The 21,872-nt window shown below is 36.8% G+C and overlaps 1 protein-coding gene across 1 annotated transcript in view; it reads left to right on the forward strand.

Moving 5' to 3' along the window:
* Positions 1 to 21,872, forward strand: part of PTPRN2 (protein tyrosine phosphatase, receptor type N2) — a 648,310-nt gene that overhangs the window by 210,996 nt on the left and 415,442 nt on the right. The window contains exons 4-5 of the mRNA XM_027648381.1: positions 11,940 to 12,057; positions 16,881 to 17,043. Coding sequence (XP_027504182.1) covers positions 11,940 to 12,057; positions 16,881 to 17,043 — 281 coding nt within the window. The remainder of the gene's footprint in view (positions 1 to 11,939; positions 12,058 to 16,880; positions 17,044 to 21,872) is intronic.

Here is a 21,872-nt window from a genome sequence, read left to right on the forward strand (position 1 = left end):
ATAAATATTCAATAAACAATTTATTAGGGATGTGAGCTCACTTCTGCTTCATTCCACTTGGACAGTCTTGACATCTGTTGCCTACATAGTGTTATTAAGGACACAATGAAATGAAGACAAATTAATTGTGGAATTGTCAAAACTATGTCAGGGAAACTTTCCCTGGCTAACAAAAATGATGTAAAGAATAATAGGAGAAGTGATATATCTAGGCTGTATACATGAGGGTGTTTGGTATAACAGCTAGGGATAACTGAATCCTAACAACTGACAAGTTATTCTTTCATGGGCCTGACTTTTGTTTTATGAAAAGTGCTTTGCATTCCTCAGGGGCATTTGAAGAGCTTACACTAAAAGTAAACAGGATTTACAAACAGCATGGTCCTCATTTGGACTATCAGGTCTGTGTGATATGACATTAATATGAATGATAACAGGAGTAACAAAAAAAATCACTTACTGCTTCCTATTCCTGTTAGCAATGTGAGGCCATGTAGCATGGGGAGAGTGGGAAAGGGTCCCCTTTAGCTTTTTCAGTACAACAGTCACACAAGTTCCCATTCAGGAGGGTTTCATGCACCCATTCATCCAACCACATGCTCCAAAGCCTTGTGACATCCAAGGTTGCACAAAATTTGGGACAAACCCTGTTCTGGGCAACTGCCTAGCTAAACTTCACCAGTACTGATGGAGAGAAAGGTTTTTGGGAGTGTGTTTATTCACACAGAAGAACCTACTCGGTCTCTAGGGAAATAAGCGGCCCTGCTTCTGTGTCAGGTACCACTGGGGGAATCCTGGGTGACATTTGAGTGTGCAGGAGTGGTGCTCTAGGAACAGGGACACCTGGGGACTGCAGCACACCTTGTACTGGTGGTGGTGCTCAGGCAGCTGAAACCTGGTGTATTGGGACAATCTTATTTAGCCCTGGCTGTAATGGGGATCACAACCTTCCCTCCCCCCAAATTACACACACACAAAGTATATAAACATCACAGTCAACAAAACAAATTTTTTCCTAAATACCAAATGAGTGTGAAAAAGATTTAATTGTCTTTTGTATGACATATCAATGGGGATAAGAATATCTTTGCTGTAATCTTGGAAATCTTGACCAATTCAAATGTACTTTAAATCAAACAGAATGATCAAAATTATCTTTCTGAGTAACAATGAATACATTTGGCACCTAAAAATGTCTTAGATTCAAGGGCATACCTTGGTACAGCATAGAGCAAAATGGACCAAACCTAACTCCCTACTAAATATAATGTAAAGTACAAAATCTCAGTCTTATTTGGCTGTCAAGACAGATGTCTTCAGTTTATATGCTTGAACCTTTGGTATTTAGCTTTAGAGAAGTAATTGAGGGAAGGAAATATTTTTTTTATGTCATATAATGTATGTAAAGTAAAATCTATAACTATAGTTTATCTTTATATATAGACATAGAAATAAATGGTGAGCAGTAATAGTAAATTAGCAATAAATCATTGAATTTGCAATTCCCTGTGTTTCTCTTTTATGTCACAGTAAATAACACGAGATAATTCTAGATTCTAGTTTACTCCTTACAACAATAGTCCTACAGTATAAAATAAACTGATTGTTTCTCTAGATAAAAAGAATATTTTTTTCTGTTTGAAAGTCCTAACACTGTGTGAGGTGCTGTGAATAGGGAACAGCAGACGAAGGCAGCACGTAAATGGGGGAAGCAGGACATTTTCAATAGTTTATTCACTCATTGCTCTTTCCTTTATATGATTTGTGCCTTTTGGGGCCACGATAGTGAACATTTTGTAGGTAAATTGCCTTCCTGAGCAACTGATTCAGTTCCTGATTTGGGGAACTGAATCACAAACATTTTGGAGTGAGAAGAGGACAGTTCTTAGTGTTTTTAGTCCGATATTAGAAACCACCATGGAGGAATGTATGGAACTCTTGGACACCTTAGTTACTCTTCGTTACATTTGCAGGTAGAGTCGCTTAAAGTTTCTTTACTAAGAAACAGAAATCTGGTCAATGACACAGAGATCTTACTTTAAATAACAATATACTTGTAAAACATATGCGATATTCTGGCATTTTAACTTTGTATCTTTTGTTGTGAATCAGCTTAAACTGCTCTCAGAGCAATCAGATTGATTGCTGCAGGTTTCATCTATCATGATTGTTATAACATGGGGGTAGCACTGCTGTTAATTAAAGCTACATTACATTTTCCAGTATTATTTATATGCCTATTGGAGTAGTTTATAGATGAATAGAATAATCAATGTTCCTTTCTTATTACGTTTATGCCTCCCTTAAAAAGAATTAATATGCAGGTTTTGGTTTTTTTAAACATGGGAGAAAAATGCATGTGACATTTAACCAGAATACCCTGAGGAAGTGGAAAATAAGGCACATGAATGTTCTACCACATCAAAAGTATGCTAATAGGTAGCAGTCGATTATCTAGAAATATATCATTATTTCTTAAAGCTGGCAGCCAGTGATCAGAAGACTTATCTTCTGTAACAATACTAAGTGTGAGAGAGACATATGAGCTACATCACCGATGTTTTGAAATGCTTTAACATCATTGCTGCTTCACCTCAGTGTTTGCTCTGAAGGAGATTTGCTGCTTTGTACAGCATTCAGAATGGTTGATGGACAAATTCCTGGAATGAATGGTGTTTTTGAAAATATATTCAATTCTTTATATTTGTTTCTACTCCTTAAATAATAGAAATATGCAGAAGTTAATTTAAAAAGCAACTACCTGCCACTTAGTTCACACCACATTCCAGCAGCTCCTGGTGGACTCTGCTTTTCTCGCTGTTCCCTGCTTGTGCCAGCCCAGTTCTACAGCGTTGAGATACTTCATGAAATGCAGTACAACTTTAACCCCTGAAATTGTGTTTTGTTCTATCTGTGATGCAGATAGAGAAGGGAACTTCAGAGCCTGTGCTGCATTACAGGTCGAAGGGCAGATTCAAAAGAAGCCGAGTGTGCTCCTGGTCCCTCCTCATGGTGCTCATCCCTCTGTGGCTCAGCCTGCTCGTCCAGGCTACACCTCAAATCATGACCTTTGCCCAGAGGAAGCTCTCTGTAGTTCATAGTGAGAACACAGGGTATAGCAGGTCTGTGCAGTTAGTGTTAGACCTTGGTGGCACGAAATTATTTGAGCTATTTCAGAATATTCAGAATTTAGCTGAACAGAGAACTCACAAGGGTAAAATTGCTCCCAAGACTGACAGGAATTTCATGTTCCCTCTGTATGCTTTATTTCAGTGTTATATCATTGTTTCTTTTTTTGAGGCATTTTGTTAGTCAGAGTTTTCATTAAATGACATTTAAACCTAACTTCTCTTTATAGTTATGAGCAAAAAATTATGAAGCTTTTTGAGTGAAATATTGTTATGAATGGACATCAACAGCAACTGTGCTCATAAAGACTCAGATTTTATGGGCTTTAAGTTCATATCTGATTATTCCAGCTAACCCTGTGTAAATATTTTAATTCACTGTCAGTCTTGCTCAAAAAAATAATTTAGAGATTAAAAAAAATTTTTTCTTAGTAACCTTGTGGTACACTGTGGTAAAACTGAATCACAGCTTGTAGCGTGGCATATTTTAAGTGTTCAGAGAGATCAACCTCAGAAGTAAAGAAGTTAGAAAGAAATCAGAGTGCATGCAGCTGACAAAGCATCAGTGGGAATCCATGAATCAGCACTATATGAATTGTCCAAAAATGTTATTAAAGCTCACTAAGATATTAACTGGATGCAACAAAGGAGGGAAACTGAATACTATGTTGAAAATCATGGCAGTCAGAGCTTCTCTCACTAAATCCTTTTCATTGTTGACTAAAATAAGTAAAATAATATAATTTTCTCCCATTAACACCAGCTAAAACATGGGCAGACACTGTACCTTGGCTTACAAATGGTATGATGATTTGTTAATTGTATTTCAATTATAAGTCAGAGCCCTGAGATGCAGAGACTGAAAAGGTTTAAACGAAAAAAATTATCTGTCATGCAATGGACAGTAATTGCATCCTTCATTGCAGTAGGTTGGAAGGTCAATACCCAAAAAGTTTAGGTGCACAAGAGAATAAAAAAGAAGATAACTCAAATATTCCTCTGGTTGAAAATGCTATGTCACCTTGCAGGGTTGCACAAATTCACTGTGTGAATTTCTCTACATGGGGTGAATTCGAAATGAAACCTGGGGAACCCTAATCAGATTTTGGGGGAGCACCATGACCCGCAGATTGTTGATCTTTGCTTCAGGCAAACTGGCTTGGCTAATGCACTTACCTGGAAAACTCCCAGCTTTAGGCCACCATGATCCTTACAAGGTTCCTAAGGGAACCCTCACTTCTGCCACTGCTGGGCTTTTATTAATAATAATAGCAACAATAACAATTATTGTTATTGTTATTGCTGTAGAAAGAGGCTCTGCAAATGCATGCAATATATGACCTCTCCCAGGAGGAATTTACAGTCCAAGAGAGATGGTTTAAAAGTGGAAAATGGGGGATATGGTTCCCCACAAACTGTATATAGAGTTTTTGCCAATCCTTTAAAATAAACAAATTATCTTTTATCTACTTTAGTTCGTCATGATGCAGGAGAGGACACGGTGAGTAGGAGATCAAAGGCCTTTGTTAGGGAAAGTGTTTCAGGTATGCTGGATTTCCTGAGGAGGTGCACTAGGAGTATCCTGGAGAAGCCTTTGCTCTGACTCATTGTAACCCTCCCTCCATTCTGTCAGTATGTGCTCTGTGCTTCGTTCTGAAAGTCTTATGTTCCCAACCAAATGTGGAGGTGCCCTTGCAGCTGCAGCCATTGTTGTCCAGCCTGGTGTGGCACCCCTGGGTATTGGCTTTGCATGTGCAGTTCAAAACACTCCTCTGACAGCCGAAAATTGATTTTTCACAAACATCAATGAGAGTTCAGCAGTTACATAAAATGGGGGTGAGAAATCCCGTGCAGAGCTGAAAGAACAGTTCTGCTCATAAGTATTTAAAAATACATGAAGAACTGCAGATTTGAGATGAATTTGCTAGAATAAGCATAACCTGTATATCCACCTAATTTTCTATACTGATTTAAGTACTGGGACATTTTCAACCAATTCTATCTTGTTACAGGTGATGTTTTAATTCCCAGACTGAAGACACTTCAAAAGTCCTATCCCAGGAAACTATATTTTTCATGAGAAGAAGGCTGTCATCCTACTGTTAGCATGAGATGAAATGGATAAAATAAAATAAGGAAAACCTGCTGATTTTATATGCATTGTTAACTACTATTTGGACAATATCTCCATTCTTAGCATTCTACAGTCTAGTATTACAACCAGTTTCTGCATACTTAAAGAGATCCTGTGTTTGAGATGAATGGAAGTGTATAGTGGTGGTAAGATATTTTGGAAAGGAATAATGTAGAAAAGGAAGGAGAAAGGAAGAGAAAAATGAAAGATATTTTGACAGAAAATGAGCGTTCATCAATTCTTATTCTAAAAGGGGATTGCAGAGGATTAACATAGTAAAGAGAGCTGTTTTGCAGTGTAGAAGTCACATCAGACATTTTTGGGTTAAATTTGGAATAGTTACATGCATCTTGACGTGATTGTCAGCTACCACAGCTGGGTTCAAAGCTCGGTGAAACAAGCAAAGTAGTCTCATCTTTATTTTAGTATCACTATTTTGAGTGCATGTGAATATTTTTTCATGTTCATGAAAACTCCTTGGGCTGACAGCACTGAGGAAATGTCTGTGCATAATGCAGGATCAGAAGGAAAGGGTGGAATAGAAGGTACACCTTTACTCACCATATATTATAGTTGATTGGTTTTTAATAAATATGTCACAGCCTAGACACAGCAGAAAGACATTCAAGTTAAGGGTGTGATTGACCATGAGTTAAATTAAAGTTGAACATAACTATGAAGTTACAACCACGCAAGACAACCTCTCTTCCTTCCTAAAAAGCATTTCTGAGAAAGGAATGATCTGCTTTCAGATTGAGTCAACAATTTGTGGAAAGGTTTATACAACATGGTAAATAGTATGGGACTTATCTCAAGGATTTGGGAAGCCTTTCATGTATCCATTCTGTTCTAGTCTTTGGAAAGTAGTCTATTCTAGGTCGAAGTCAGGAGATATATTTTGCATTATCATATTATTCTTTTATTACTATCAGCTCCAGTGGCGGAGAAGTCTTATGTAACACTTAGAAACTTTCTCTTGTATAAACCAATTATTTGTAGCTCTCTACAAGAGCTGAAATAAAAGTAAGGAAACATTGCATACTGAGTCCTGTGAGAGCACTTTATAATATCTTTGGCAAATGAAGCACTCATTTGGCTTTTTCAAATAATAGAAATTTCAAAAAACTGAAGAAAAAAGCCTTCCCTTCACCTTCTGGGATAGTTACTTAAAGTAAATTAAAATCAGGGCTGTAAGCAGATCATGCTGGTAATTTAATTCTGTAGAGATTACCACTTTTATGTATAATAAAACAATGTATGAAAATTTGAAGCCACAATCCTTAGGCAGCCCTTTCATCTGTTCATTCAAACGGAAGCTCTTTGCCTGTGAGTGAATCGCTGCTGAATGTAGCAACTGAAATACCTCAGTATTAGAAAGATCCCAGTAGAAGCTCCAAAAGAGGGCAACAAACTCACCAGTGCAAGTCCAGTACTCAGCACTGGAAAAGGGAAGGAAAAAACCCAAAAGCTTCAGAGGATTTTCAGGAAAGGGTGATCACAGTTCCTGCTGAAATGTATTGGACAACAGCGGTGATGACTGTTTATAAACCCCAATCATCTCTTCAAATATAGTCTGTACCACATCCTTGTCATCTAGGAGGCAAACACAAAGTCTGACCAAAGCAAACATATTCAATTAGAGTAAGTTTTCATGGAAGTGTAGTTCAAAGTGTCTTGACAGATTTTCTTCCAGTTTTGTAGAAACCATCTTTAGTCACAATTTTCAGTACGAGTGAATATTCTAATACAAAGATACAGAGGAATTAAAAGGTTGTGGCTTAAGAACTGGGTTTAACTTCTCTATTGCTATTTTTGCCATGAACTTGTTGTTACATTGCAAAATTGCTTTCGGACAAAGTTCTATTTTAAGAGGAAACACCAGGATTTTATCTTTTGGCTTCAATTTTAAGTAGAAAATACAGAAATAGCAATTGAAAGACTCACTTTTGTTATACACACAGCTACCTCAGCATTAAAGCTGCAATTTTGACTTAGCTGGAGCTGAAATATATGAACATTATTGGGTATGTCCTTGAGCTCTGAAGAAGGAGGTCTGGAATGAGAACAAGTGCGGGTCCTTGGGAGAATGTGGAAAGGCAGCCTGCAGAAAGGCATGTCTATACGTTGACCTGTCTGTTGTGAAAATAGGGAAGAAAGCCAATCATTCCCAATTCTGCAGACATTCTGACAGCTAAAGTAGGCATTAACAATTTGCAACACATGGCATGGGGGATGAAAGTCTCTGAGCTCTACAGCTGAGAGTTTCCTGGCTGAAATGAAGTAGCAGTTGAAGGTATTTCAGAGAAAAACTTATTTTATAATCCATCATGTAGGGACAAAATGGATAACATTACAGAAAAATGATGTCACAACTCAAAAATAGTACCTGTTCTGGCTTCAAGTCTCAATAATTCTGAGGTTTTTTTGGCCTGAGTTGGAAATAGGAGCAGGAAGATTTGCACAGCCAGATCTTTAGGCAATGAGAACTGTTGTTTCCTTAAAGGACTTAAATTGAGCTCTTCTGAGATCTCCTTTGCAGTGTTATAAAGCTGTTGGTTTTCTTGCTTAGACCTTCAGAGGGAGGGAAGATTATTTGTATGAATAATTCTGAACTGGAATAAATTGAGACAGAGAAGTAGCAGATGAATATTTTCAACTGTTGCTATTACAATTTACATGCATTAAAGATGTGGTCAGGTATATTTGGAGGGACATCAAGTTCCTCTAACATGGAAAACAGAGTCAAAAACATAAAAAAGAATGCCATTCCTTAGAAAAATTAAACAGCTGAGAGAAGAAAATATGTATTTGAATTTTGATTATTTTTCAATAATTCTGTGTAATTGTTATAGCAGCAAAGCCAATTAAGCAGGTTAAGTGAAATCGTATGATAAACATGAAAACAATTTTTACTTTAATTTTGGAGACAGAAACTAATATTATCTTTACCAGTGTGAATCTGTGAAACTGTTTTATTCACTATTTACTCTGCTTGCTTTTGATTTGATTTCAACCAATAAAATAATTCTTAGACATGTACTCTCTGTTGACATAGTCATGCTAAGTGTTGAACACAATGGTTAAAACAAGAGTAATTTCATTATCTTTTTGTAGTTGTGATTAATAACAATAATAAACCATTCTGTGGGAAGAAAAGATCTGGGGAGATACCTGATGATAATAAGGAAAGACTGCGACGTACCTAGAGTGACTCCATTAGATTTGATTTTGCAGGTTTGGTTTACTAAAGGTATTAATGTCTTGCCTTCAGTGTCTTTTTACTGGCATTCCCTTTTCACATACATTTAGCTTATGGAATTCCAATTGAAATAAAATAATAATTAAACCTTGGACTGACACCAGTGAAAAGCGCTGCTTTTTGTAGGGGTCATTTGTACCAATGGCTGGTTTTCATTGGGTCCCACTGCTGTCAGTGATGTTCAACTGAGAGCAGTTTGGTATCTGCTGCTGTTGTTGTCACAGTATTTGCATCATTGCAGTGTCTGCCAGATTCCTTCTCTCTTTCCTTGACATCGTCCGTCCGTGGGAACTCACGGCTGGGAGACTCAGGTCCCGGCAGACCTGCCACAGGGGGGATGGTTAATCAGGGGCTGGGAGTCCCCTCATCCCGTTCCCTGTTACTGACATGGAAGTAATGCGTGTACAAGAGCACTGCTGTGATCCTGCTCAGTCAGTGGACAGAAATTGTAATAATTGGGTGGCGAGGCCGGAGCTGGCGCGAGGTGTGACGGCAAAGACAAAGGGGACAGGAAATCACCATCCGGCGTCATATGCTCCTTCTCAACCTTAACTCTGATTGCAGCTGTCAGTGTGCCATTATGGTTCTTCAACGTGCTGTTTTATTCAGCTCAGTGTGTGGGAGATATTTTTTTGGAACTGAAACAATGCTGGAAAATGATTGGCACAAGGTTACCTTTAGGCACGATGCAGTTCCTGAGACTGTTGCATAAGAAACAGCAGTATTAACTTACTGACAAGGGGATTTTTGATTTAGTTAAAATCTGTATTTTTCATCCATGTCATGTTTTAACTCTGCAGTGAGTCAGAAGCACTGGAGATACAGCTGGGAGAGCATATTCCATTAACTCTACTTTCTTAAGATCTATAACAAGTATTCTGTTTTTCTTTCATCTATTTACTCTCCTTTAATGCCATACTTATATTTTTTTACAGCATTAAGGATGGTTTGAAATGCATTGGATAAAATGTTAAAATAGTGCTACAGGAGAAAAAAAATATATTGAAGATAACAAAAGACACATCATTCTCATGACCAGTGAGAACTGGGATCACAATTATTTCCTATGCTCTTTTACTGAAAACATTATTTTTTGGAGGTGTAAAAACCTGCATTGCTCAAGACTGAGAGAAATTAATTTCTTGTCTCTATGTAGAACTCCATGGTTGAACTCTTCTTGCTTTAATTTAAACCAAGCTCTTCTGAGTAATTATGTTTATTATTCTTCAAAGTTTATGTTATTTATTGTGTATTTTTTAGCCTTTAGTAAGGTTACTATTAGCTTAGACTTAGGAAGAGAAACTCTAGTGATTTTTGGACACATAGTTAATGAATTAGTAGTTTTATGGATATGCTAATGATTTTAGTATATATGTATTTTAGCTGAACTTTTTTATGTTGCATATTCTTCTAAACTGAAAAGTTGTCTTAATTTTTTCTCCTTCATGAATTTATAAAACAGAAATGTGTAATGATAAGCAACAGTGAATTAATATATTGAATATATTGAATATATATATAACATATATAACTCTCTATACACATATAATATATCTCAACCGTGTTTTAAAAATCATTTTAATAACATTGCACCAAAATAATCATAGGTTCATGGTGACTCATTTTGTGTGTTCACATAAAAACAAGTTCTGAGCAGCCTTAGGTTTAGATTTTTGAAACTGTTTGAATCTGTTTTATTACATGGCATGTTTGAAAAGATGAGATTTGCATTTGAAAGCGATGAATCAGAACCAAAACCAGATTAGACAGAGGCAGGGACTCTTCCCCCTCCCAAGGGTCTGGAGCCATTTACTGTAGCCATTAACATGTCTCATGGCTTCAGGTAAAGTGTTTCCTCAATAAACATGAGTAACATTTTTATTTAAGAGAAGAAGAAATAAGGATCACCAATGAAGTGTCAGAGAGCCTTTTTGTTAATCAAAGCCTTCATGCATATCTACAGTGTTTCCAGATTTTTTATTAGTATTTTTTTCATTAATGAAAAAAAAAAATTGGGATGCAATCCACCTAAATCTTGCCCAAATGGGGACCTTTTTTCCTAAAACTTGTCTAAATCCCACACAACAGCACACCTTGAATGCTTCCTAGGTCTGTCTAATCTTACACCCAATTTATTCATCTCTTCCTGAATGAAAATTTGTAAAATATTGAAGAAATTATTTTTACTTCTTCATGCTCAGAACTGTCTGCTTTGGCAGAATGGACAAATCTCCTGCTTAGATTTCTTTTTTATTTCTGGACTTTAGTAAACAGACAATTCCACCTCAATACTGTGGAAAAATCTGAAGAGCCCACTGTGCAAAGCACCCATCCAAGGAGTAAGGTGGCCACCTTCTGGGTTCTGCTGAGGCTGGTGATGCTTTAGCTGTATCTGAAGAGACTGCCCATGCCAACAATCCTGATGTCTGCAGATGGGGATGGAGTTTATAATGTGTGTGCGAATAGGGACTGAACCAGAAATCCTCCTTCCAAGTTCTAACAACTTCCCTTCCTGGTTCTAACAAGCAGATCTGACTTCTTCCATCTGGTGCTAAAGAGGATCGTTCCTTAGGTGGTTCTTAGAGTCAGATACTATCAGGATAACCATATCTGGAACTTTTATCGATATTCATTTGAGAGATTTGTGGTGTTTTGCTGCATGTGGCATAAAAGCATAAATTCTCTTCAATTATGTGATATTTAGCTATTAGATAATTACAGATAATTGCATGGGCAAGTTCTATGAACTGAAGTGTTACCATAACATCTAAAAATCTACAAATCAGGCAACAATTATGTTTGGAGTTATTATTTCAAGTATAATTACCATGAGATTGGCAGTACATGTACTTAATGGGTAATCACTGGAATTTGACTTCACAGTTGCACTTCCCCCAGTTGTAAAGTTCTTTGTCACAACATTTAAATGTAAAGATAACATAAACTGACCTCCACGTGTGTTATACTAAAACTGCAGTACTAGCTCCTTAATGTTTTAAACCCATAGTTTCATGGGGGAAAATGAGAAGGGACAGTGTGCTGTGAATGGGGAAGAAGTGAAGCGACCTTTCAACAGATACCAGACAGTGGCATAACTCTTTTTACACAGCTGTCCAAAAGAACCCTTTTATATCTATTAAAGCTAGTTTGCAACCAGCTAAAATTCTGCAGAGACCAAAGGCTTTCAAAATGTCCTCACGTGATTTACTGCCTTCCTCCCATTGCAAGGAAGTTTCATTAGCAAGATTTCATTAACAAAATTTCGTACAGTAGAGAAGAATCTGGAATTCATTCTTGGGTTCCGCTTGAACAAAGCTTCTTTTTATTTTTAATATTGTTTATATATTTTTTACCAAACTTCCAAGTTATTAAAGAGTGTATTTGCTTTTGTTTGTTTGTTTGTTTCATTATTTATCAGGTTTTACCTGGCGAGATGATTATACTCAGCATGTTATTGGTCAGGAACTCTCAACCATTCACAAAATCCACAGTAGACGCCTGGATGTATTTGCATCTGAAGGATCTGATGCAGTAAGGTAAGTCTTCTATGGTGTTTTTGCCTGGTAGGATTTGGAAGGGTTTCCAAATTATAAGGAATAGACTGGAACAGAAGTGGAATTAAAAACCTCACCAAAACCACTATTTGCATGATAAAGGGAATATAGTCATACAGGACACTGAACACACTGAACACAGCAGTGTTCAGTGGACAGAATGAATTAAACCCCTGAATCTTGTTTTTCTGATTATAATCAGGTTAAGGAAATACACTTTCTGTCATTAATTAAGGTGTCAGTATTCAAAACATCAGGCCTTTCACTCAATTTATGCATTTTCTAGTGTCAATTCAGCCATCTCTACTTATGACCTGCTTAAAAAGGCAGACTTATACAGTAGCTCATCCACAGGAGACATTTTATTCTGGACTAAGTATTGAGTGACATTCTGAGCAACTGATTATATTTTCAAAGTCATAATCTTCCAAAACATAGCTATAATTGATCTAATGTCTGTAGATTCCCAGTGGTAGTTGCAAAATTTTTCCAGGAAGGAAAGATTCATGCAAGTTCCCATGACAGAAAATAGTGTTGGGATATGGCTTGAAAGGTATTGAGGGATAACTTTGTAGTTATTGATTGCAAGAGACACATCTGTAATTCTGTATAATTATATGGTTGTAGAACCTGTAGTTATATATACAGTTATATATATATATATTCATAAACAGTTACACATGTAAAAATACTGTTTTACCTGGTCTCTTCTGGCTTTTAAGTGCAACCCAACCACACAAACCCCAGAAGGAAATTTTAGGAACATTAAAAATGGCAAATTTTGCTTTCTCTTGCACGGTTTTAAGAACTACAATCTCAAAAGTAGTGAAATTGAAAGAAAGTGCTTTTTGTTAAAAAACTCTCCTCATGGTGGGATAGAGTTTGAGCTTCTAGCCTTGATGGGCTTCGGATCTTCATATACTGCAATATCTGGTTTGCATATACTACAGAACCATTTATTTTCTATATTGCTCTTTTATGGAAATAAAAATGCTGCATAATTGATATTGCCCAGTGGCTTTGACTGTGTTTGCTTCATTTTGTTCTGATTTAATTTAATATTCAACCCTGTATTTCACGTCTGCTGATTCAAAAACATTCCTTAAAATCGCAGCATCATATATTTCAGAAGTGCAGTAAGGTAAAAACTTAACTTTCAAAGATGATAGTGATCTACAGATTATCATAAATGTGATAACAACATGTGTTTGAATCTGTAAACATTTTCACTGCTTAGAAATGTCACACAATGCCATTACGGAAGGGATTACTCTCTGTACATGGTATCAGAAATGATTTTCACTATCTTCTGGGGATACTTTTTTAGAATGAGTGAATCTAAAACTTTTATTCGTGAGAGTAGGACAAAATAGGTCAGATTTCCACGAGATCAAGACTGTATTCTGTAGTGTTCCAGATTTGTATTTATATAAAAATAAAAAGTATAAGCAGATATAAGAAACTATTTAGGTTTCAAATTGAAAACTTTTAGGAGTTCCTGTTGTGATCAGGTTTGAGATGTTTTGCATTTTTAATTAGAACTATATGTTAAAAAATAATCCATTTTGTGTATTGACAGTTCAGGAACATCAGAATTTCAAATGTGCTCACATATAGCACTTTCTATTGTGGATAGGTTTTCTGCAGTTACCAAGCTGTGCTTCTGAAAGCATTATCTTATGTGCCAACAGTTTAAAGCATTAATTGATTTTTCTGGTTGTCCATTTGCAAAGTATTCTGTAGGTCAGAGAACAGTAGGAAATTTGGTCTCTTGTAGATTCTGATCAAGTGTGTTCTATGTTTGGTGTGCTCAGTGTGATTGCTAAAATCTTATGAGATAATAATTAAATAATTTAAAAAGCAACTTAATGTAGGTATCTAAGTATCAAAGAAACATTATGGCAGGAAGACCTTTTATTAAGGGTAACGTGTGTAATAAGACAATATGAAGTCATACTAATGAGTCATTAATCCCCACAGAGCTGGTGAGAGCAAGAAAATAGACTCAGACACTTGAAAGGTAAATTGACTTAGGCTAAATTAGTGCATATGAAATCTGATGAAACAGAAGACATGGATTTCATCTCAAAAAAAAATGCTGAAAGTGGGAGTTTGATTTCAAGATGAAAGTTCTTTCTTTGTTGGCTAACTGGAGTGTACGTGGTATTTCCTGGGTCCTTATTAAATTTCAAAAAACCATCTCTTGAAAGAGTATCAAGATAAAGGAAAAAAGTCCATTCTACACTCAGGGAATAGATGTCAGTTGTGTTCATTGGTGCAATTAGGCAAAACCACAAACGTTTCCAGCAAACTTCAATGTATGAAATGGGGTATAGCATTATTTCTATAATAAAACCATCATTAAGTCAGTAATAAGATTCTCTCAGCACTTTAAAGGGAGAAATTTATTCTAAAAAATGTGGTATCTATTAATGGTGAACATTCTAGAAATAGCTGAGGTACAGTAATTTAGATATCTCCACACAAAAGCTTCCAAAGTGCTGAGTTTTGTAGGAAATATTCTGTGGAAAAATAATTCTATATGATATTATCTTTTTAGTCTAAAGTTCATTGTATGCGACGTAATTTTTCAGAACAAATTAAAACTGAAAATACTTCCAAAAAAATGCACAACAAGAACTCAGCTGTCATTTCTCCTACTCACCAAGTGCTTTTATATATTTGTGTTTCATCCATTTTCCAATATCACTCTGTCAAATTTAAAAGAAAGATTTTAATTCGCTTGCAATAATAGCTCACTTAATGCATTTCATTTCTGCATTAATGAGGTGAACTATAACGTTTTTTTTAAATCTTTCATATGTATTCATAGGATCCTAATAAAGTTGTCATCAAATGAAACGTAAAGCTTTGTAGTCTTTTACATTTTAATTGTTTAAATGTTTATAGCATAAAATATGGTATCTAGTGTGGAATGTAAACATGAGTGGAATTACTGTCTCCATAAGAAAAATGAGAAATCTTAGACCTCAGATTTTGCTTTTACCACCAGTGACAGTGATTATGTACTGTAAATAAGGGTTGGAAAAGCCAACCTAAATGCTGCCTTTGTCTGTGCATTCAGTTCCCATTAGCTCCAGTGGAAATCCTTGGGGCAGAATTCAGTCTATTTTTTTCATTTTCCCTTTCTTTTCAAAGTTAGTGAAGAAAGGAGAAGATAGGTGTTGGAATTAATCAGTGAATGAAAGATGAGTGTTGGAAAGTGGGATCCCTTCTATGAAGAGAGGCTCTTTGGATTAGTTCATCTCTACTGAAGCAGAAAACAATACTGCCCAGCTCTTTCTAGAACTGCAGAATAGTTTTAGTCTGGCTTTAAGTTGAAAAGGACGTGGATAATGTTACCTGCATGTCCACCCTCCATCACAAGGCAGAATTTAGAGCCCTGAAATACCAGAAACATGCAAACAGAATAGGAAGGAAGAAGGACTTACAACAAATTATCTCAAGTTTGCTACAGTGCTGTGCAGTAACCCTTTTTTTCCCTAGAGTTTCTGTGCCTGATGGGAACCTGCTTGTTTTACACTGGGGGAAGTAGAGGGTTTTCTGGTATTTTGGTGAGCAACCCTGTGAGGACTGTTGGTTGCAAAGCCACCACAGTAAATTAGATTATTAATTACATTTATTGGCATTACATTAGTAGGGACACACATTTGATTCAACTGTGAGTGTGGAAGGAAGTCTGTTACTTTGTGCATAAAGTAATGTAATTAAACCCGAGATTTGAAAAATGATCTAACGGTGCTCTCTCAGGCTGTGCCCCTACATAAACACCGAGGATTGGGCTGCTAAAATAAAATTTTATTTACAGTGACAGAGAGATGTTGAAAGTCAAATTCCTTCACTGAGCTGGAAAGCCTTTCCACCTGGGATTGTTCTTTATTGGAGAAGTGTGGGGGCATGTGGGTAGGAAATGGTGACACTAAAAAGGTGATTTCCCTCAAAACAATGCATCACTCACAAGGGTGGAAGTGAGCTGGGAACCCTCTCTCTGCTTTCTTCCACAAGGAATGAAATAGTTACTGATGCTGACATTTAAATTGTCGTCATCATTGACATGTTGTTGAGATAGATGAGGACAGCTGGTAATAATTCAGATTCATCGCACACAGCACTCTGAATCCCATATAAACACCTCTGCACTGCCATGATTTAATCAAACTTTTAGCTTTCCTTTGCAAACGTCACCAAGATCTGTCTAAACTGCTCAGAAAACACCACTATTCTGTGAATCCCAGGCACATGAGAAGATCAGAAGAAATACTTGTTCGGTCTCATTATTCTCTTTTCAAACCCTTTGCTGGAACTGACTTGCTCTGTTATTTCTGCATAGCCAGTAGTCTCCTTGTATTCTGTAAATTGGTGCAGGGCCAAATTGATGTTGAATTTCATCATCATCCAGCAATTTTTTTTAAATCTTAGAAACATTTCATATTTCTTTGGGGTGCAATTTATTCATGCGTACTTTCTTTTTACAAGCATTTTCTTTTCACAAGCATTTTCTTTTCTTTTCTTCTGAATGTATCTTTGCCTTGATGTGGCATTTTATTTGATTTACTGTAGAATCATTAGCTTTGATTCATTCCATAAATTGTTAATAGTACAAGATTTTTTTGACTACTTTTGCTGAAACACTGAATCTTCTATACTTTCATGGTTGATAAGCTTTTGAGTGACTTTTTTTTTAAGTATTGGACTAACTTCAGTGGTTTGCTGTGGCTTTTTAATTGGCCAGTTTGTACGTTGGACAGGCTGGTAACTTTCTTTTGCTTACTTTTGCTGTGCAGGACTTTTGGACAGAATGCAGATAATGAAAGAAATTATGATGGGGAAAATGATGTGAACTTGGCCAAGTCTCTTCAGCAATACCTTAAATATCTCGGTATTCTTTCCCAGTCTGCATCTACAAATCTGTATCCAAGGAAGACAAGTGACAAAGCTTCTGTCAAGGTAGTATTTTTAATGTGGTTCCTATATTCTGTGATCTTGACTTCCTTCTTCTCTGAGTTCTTATTTTTCAAATTTCCCCTCTGTCTCAAGACCAGACGTTTTTTACTGCCTCCTCCAATTAATTATCATAAGTGCACTAACCAAGTTCTCTCAAAATGAGTCACCTTCAGCATTGTAAATGCTTCAGCTTTTCAAATCTGGAGCATTTTACCTTAATGAGGGATGAATTGAATGTGATGAAGAAGGAAGAGTGGGATAAAGGTGGTAACATCTTCACTGGCTGATCTGAAAGCTTTAGGATAAAAAATCAGGTAAAGAAAATAAAGTGGCAAAGCCAAACTGCCATTTTATTCCAGGGACTAACTCAGAGTCACGGAACTACTGCAGTGTATCTGCAACAGCATCTCCTGACAACAGCACCAGCTGTAGCAACCATTTAGTCATGGTTATTATTCTTGTCAGAAGCACAAGTTTCACTGTTTCCAGTTTCACTGACTGACACATATAGCACTTATGATTTATGGTGTATGTCATTAGGTGCTCAGCTGGGGCAAGAGAAGCTTGCAGGCAGCAGCAAGGCAGCTTTGAGGAGGGAGCAGGGACCACCTTCATGCTACCTTTCCTCCACTCTCTCCTCATGGGCGCCGGCTGTAGTGAGGCTGCTCTGTTTTGAATCACTGGCTTTCAGAGACAAGAAAACTTGCTCAAGAAGTATTTCAGTGGGTCTGGTGCTGTCATGCAAGTTCATAAATAATCCATATGGCTGAGACCTTCTGTGGGGAAGCCTGCTGTGATAACACCACCCACCAACCTTATCGAGTGTTGCCATGGCGATGGGTACTCTGAAGCCTGGGGGAGTGGGAAAAAGAGGAGAAAATCTGGAAATGAGGCACGTATAGGAGCAAACTGTACACTTGTATTTACTAAGGAACATTTTAAAACAACAGACATTGAGTCAGATGTGTTATCTGCAATTTAAAATAAAAAAAGGAAAGGAAAATTGTCTTAAAAATTAGTAATCAATCACGAATTTTAAATGATCCTGGAGATGTTTCCCAATCCTCTGCAAATAAAATGCAACTGCTCTTCTTTAAAAGCAAGAGGGACGTGGTATTTTTATCTTGATTAATTGTTTCATTAATGGATTAACATTTAAATAAAAGAGAAACCAGGATTTTTGCTACTCCAGGAAGAAACAAAACCCCATAAAATTTAAAAATTTGAAAGGAGAAGGAAGGAAAGTAACTGCTTGAGCTCCCTTTGATATGGTTGTACCACTTGAAATTGAAAATGGCTACCATATGCACTTTAATTGCATGCTTCACCAAAATATTGGTACCTTAGTTTTGTATTTAATATATAGAAAAATTAAAACTCTGCATTAAATAATTGTAGCAAGATCTCAGTTTTTAAACTTTCTGGCCTTTTCTGATTAAAAATAAGGACAAGACAGAGGTATTTTACCCTATTTAAACTTAGAATTGCAACTTTTGGGCCTTTGCCCTACTTAAAAATAATTTTCTTTCAAGTATATATTTACCTCTGTCACTTCAGTCCTGCTGTCAGGGTATAGGAGATGTAACACTACTCTGGTTGCTTTGATACCTTACCTGCTATGAAGTACAGCTGAATCTTGCAGAAATTTAATGTTTCTAGTAGGCTTCCTGAGTGGATTCTGATTTATTCCAAACCTGATATCAGAGGTCTCTGGCCAAGAAAAACAAAGGAAGATAAAAGACAAAGAGGTTTTGAAATATTTCTTACACTCTGAAAGTGCTATTTTATATTTTAATATAAATATATTTAGTCAAACTGTTTTACAAACTTCCAGTCTATAGTTGTCCTACTGTCCTCCACATGTATTTTCAGAATAAAGTTACCAAGTAGTTACCACACAAACAGCTATGCACAAAGTTGTAAAATAAGACATCACAAAACCTAGAGCAGGTAACTCTTTTCCTATTTTCCTTGTCCAAACAACTGTCAGCTTGAGGCTTGATACAACAGTGACGGAAATAACACCGGTAAACTTAAATTATGTGATTGATCAAAATTCCTATAGTGTCTACCATTTATTGCAAGAGCTTCTTTGAGTGATTTTTGAAGCACTTGAGGTTTATCTTATCTAACTTAATATTTTTTCTCAGTATTTAGGCAGTATCTACTGCAGGCTGTAATCTAGTGGGCTGATAATGACCCTGCCAGGGGATAAATAGCAGCAAATCAGAAGCTTTGGTGGCTCTGTTTCCTGAGGATTACAGTTGTAAAGAACGTTTCACTTTAGTTCATCCGAAAAGAGTTGTTCAGAAAATGGGCACTTGGTGGCATTTGTTACTTAAGCATTAGCTAGTGGGGTTTTGTGTTTGATTTTCTTGGTTTCCCCCCATACACACACACACACACACACTCAGGCTGTATGAAAGTTTTACCACTCACAAAATGCTGTGTTATCAGTCTTTATGATGCCTTTATACCAAAACTGGATATATTATGGAAAATAGCACATAGCCAGGCACATACTTGTAATGAGGAAGCTTGGTTTATCTTAGCTACAGAGGCAAGAAATGCATATGCTTCAAACTATATGTGAATTCCCCTGCCCTTCTCCCCTCCAGTTAGAACAAACACCTCTCACACCAAAACATCCGAAACCAAAACCCTGAAAAAACCCACTATACTGTTGACATTCCTACAGAAACTGAGGAGCAGGGTTTTGTTGGGTTTGAAGGGACAGCAGGGAGCTGGTGTTGCTAAAGCTCATCGGCTGTAAAGGGGAGCTCGCTGGCTTTGCTGCTGCTGCTGCTGCTCTGTGTGAGCACTGGCATAGCAGGGCCACAGCAGGAGTCTTGAGGAAATTTTTAAATAAAGGAGACACTAGAAGAGAAAAATACCTTTATCCACAGTGACTGTTGCAACAAAGCAAAACAGAGAGGCAGCAAAAACGATCAGTATGGAAACAAATACCCCTGGTGTCCACTTTTCACCAGCCATTAGCCAACGCAGTGAGGAACGTTCTTACAATGTGTTTTTTTTAGAAGTTTAAATGCCTGCACTCGAATAGTTGCAGGAGATTTCAATTATGCTGTTTTAACCTGACCAAGAAAATTTTTTAGTCATCACAGAACGAAACGTTATGTGAAGTGTGATCAAAATGTACTTAAAGGTCTCAAAATCAGGAGAAAATAAAAACACCTGGAACTGCTGGTTTTTCTGTGAACAATCTATAAATTGTACATATTCTCTTTGCCTTCTGGTAGCCCGACTTATGATTTTTTTAGTGCCTCAGGTAACTGCTTTGATAACACAGGGCTCATTTTAGACACAGCGCAACATCACAGAGTAATTGCCCGGCCAGTATGGCTGGGCACACTCTTCCTCACGTTTGATCTCCTAGCTCCACTCTGTGACTGGATACTACTTTGGCTCCTCCAGAACACCTTCTGGACAGGCTGCAGGAATAAGGAAGTTGCCACCACACTTGTGCTAGGGCTGCATTTCTTGTTGCAGGGGGTCTGTATTTTATGGTTTGGCTGGAAGAGTCATGGAACTGCTTTTACTCCTTCCCTCTGACCTGGCCTCTGAGGTCTTCAGCCATGGTGGGTCCTACCTGCTGCTAACATCTTCATCAGGCCTGTGTGCCTTTCAGGCCCCAGCATGTACTGTGGGGAGAAAGGGAAAATTATCTCCAAGTCATTAGGAAATTTCATGACATTTCTGTTATTTCTTTGGTTTTTAGCTACAATAATTTTCAAGGTAGACTTTTTGTATAGGTATCATGATTGCAGAAATCTCCAACTCCTATAAATATTAAAGCAAAGATTTTTTTGGAAAAAACCAGAATCTTTACGTCAAAGAAGTCGCTGATAAAGTTAAAGCTCTTTGAAAAACCATGAATGGGAAAAGAAACAGGTGAAGTGACTGGATAGTGCCGGAGAGTTTTGCCTCAGTAGTGCAGTGGTACTGAAGGGGGAGAAGGTGCTAGTAAAAACTCATATAAATTATATAAAATAAAAATTCATATCTTCGCTGGGTTGAAAATCAATTGTTTGAATCTTTGTAATTGATCTCCTGACAGAACCAAGAAGTGTGATAATTATTTAAAAGGATTATTATTTATTTTAGAGAGTCTGCGTGCACAAGTGCTCAAAGATGTACTCTGAACTTATCTGCAAATAATAATTGCTGTGATTAACCAGTACGAAATTACTCAGTCATTGCTCATTTTAATCTGGAACTTTAATTCGAAAAAGCAGCACCCTTATTTATCTAACACTGATTAAAATACAGGACTGAATGAAGATCATCAGAAATTGCCCTGATGACTGACTGCTGAAAAGTCAGAAACCTTGCTGCGATGTATACTTTTAAACACTACTTATATAAATGTAAAATTTAATATTTCATACATGAGGGATTATGTATAAGTAAGGAAAAATGTAATTCACCCTGTCATGAACACTTTCATAAAAATATTTCAGGAATAATTGATAAAGGAATGCGTCCCTGAAGCTACAGAATTGCCCATCTGTTGTCATACTTACACAAAGATATTTAATCGTTTCACAAACATCAATATCTTTATTTACCTAAAACCATTACAAACTAGGAAAGAACTTATACCCCTCCTTCACAGACAGATTAGACAGGCTTTCTAAGGTCATGCAATATTTTTTTTGGTAAAGTGTAGACTAAAAGCTAAGTCTCAAATCCCAGAAACATATTTCATCTTTTGGATCATTCTCCTCTCCATGGCTCCTTTTAGCAAAACAGAAACATTACAGTCCTCCTAAAAAAAAGCTAACGAACATATAAAACCCCAAACCCCAACA

This window comes from Corapipo altera, unplaced genomic scaffold (genome assembly GCF_003945725.1).
Source record: "Corapipo altera isolate COAL_440 unplaced genomic scaffold, ASM394572v1 47, whole genome shotgun sequence".
NCBI lineage: Eukaryota > Metazoa > Chordata > Aves > Passeriformes > Pipridae > Corapipo > Corapipo altera.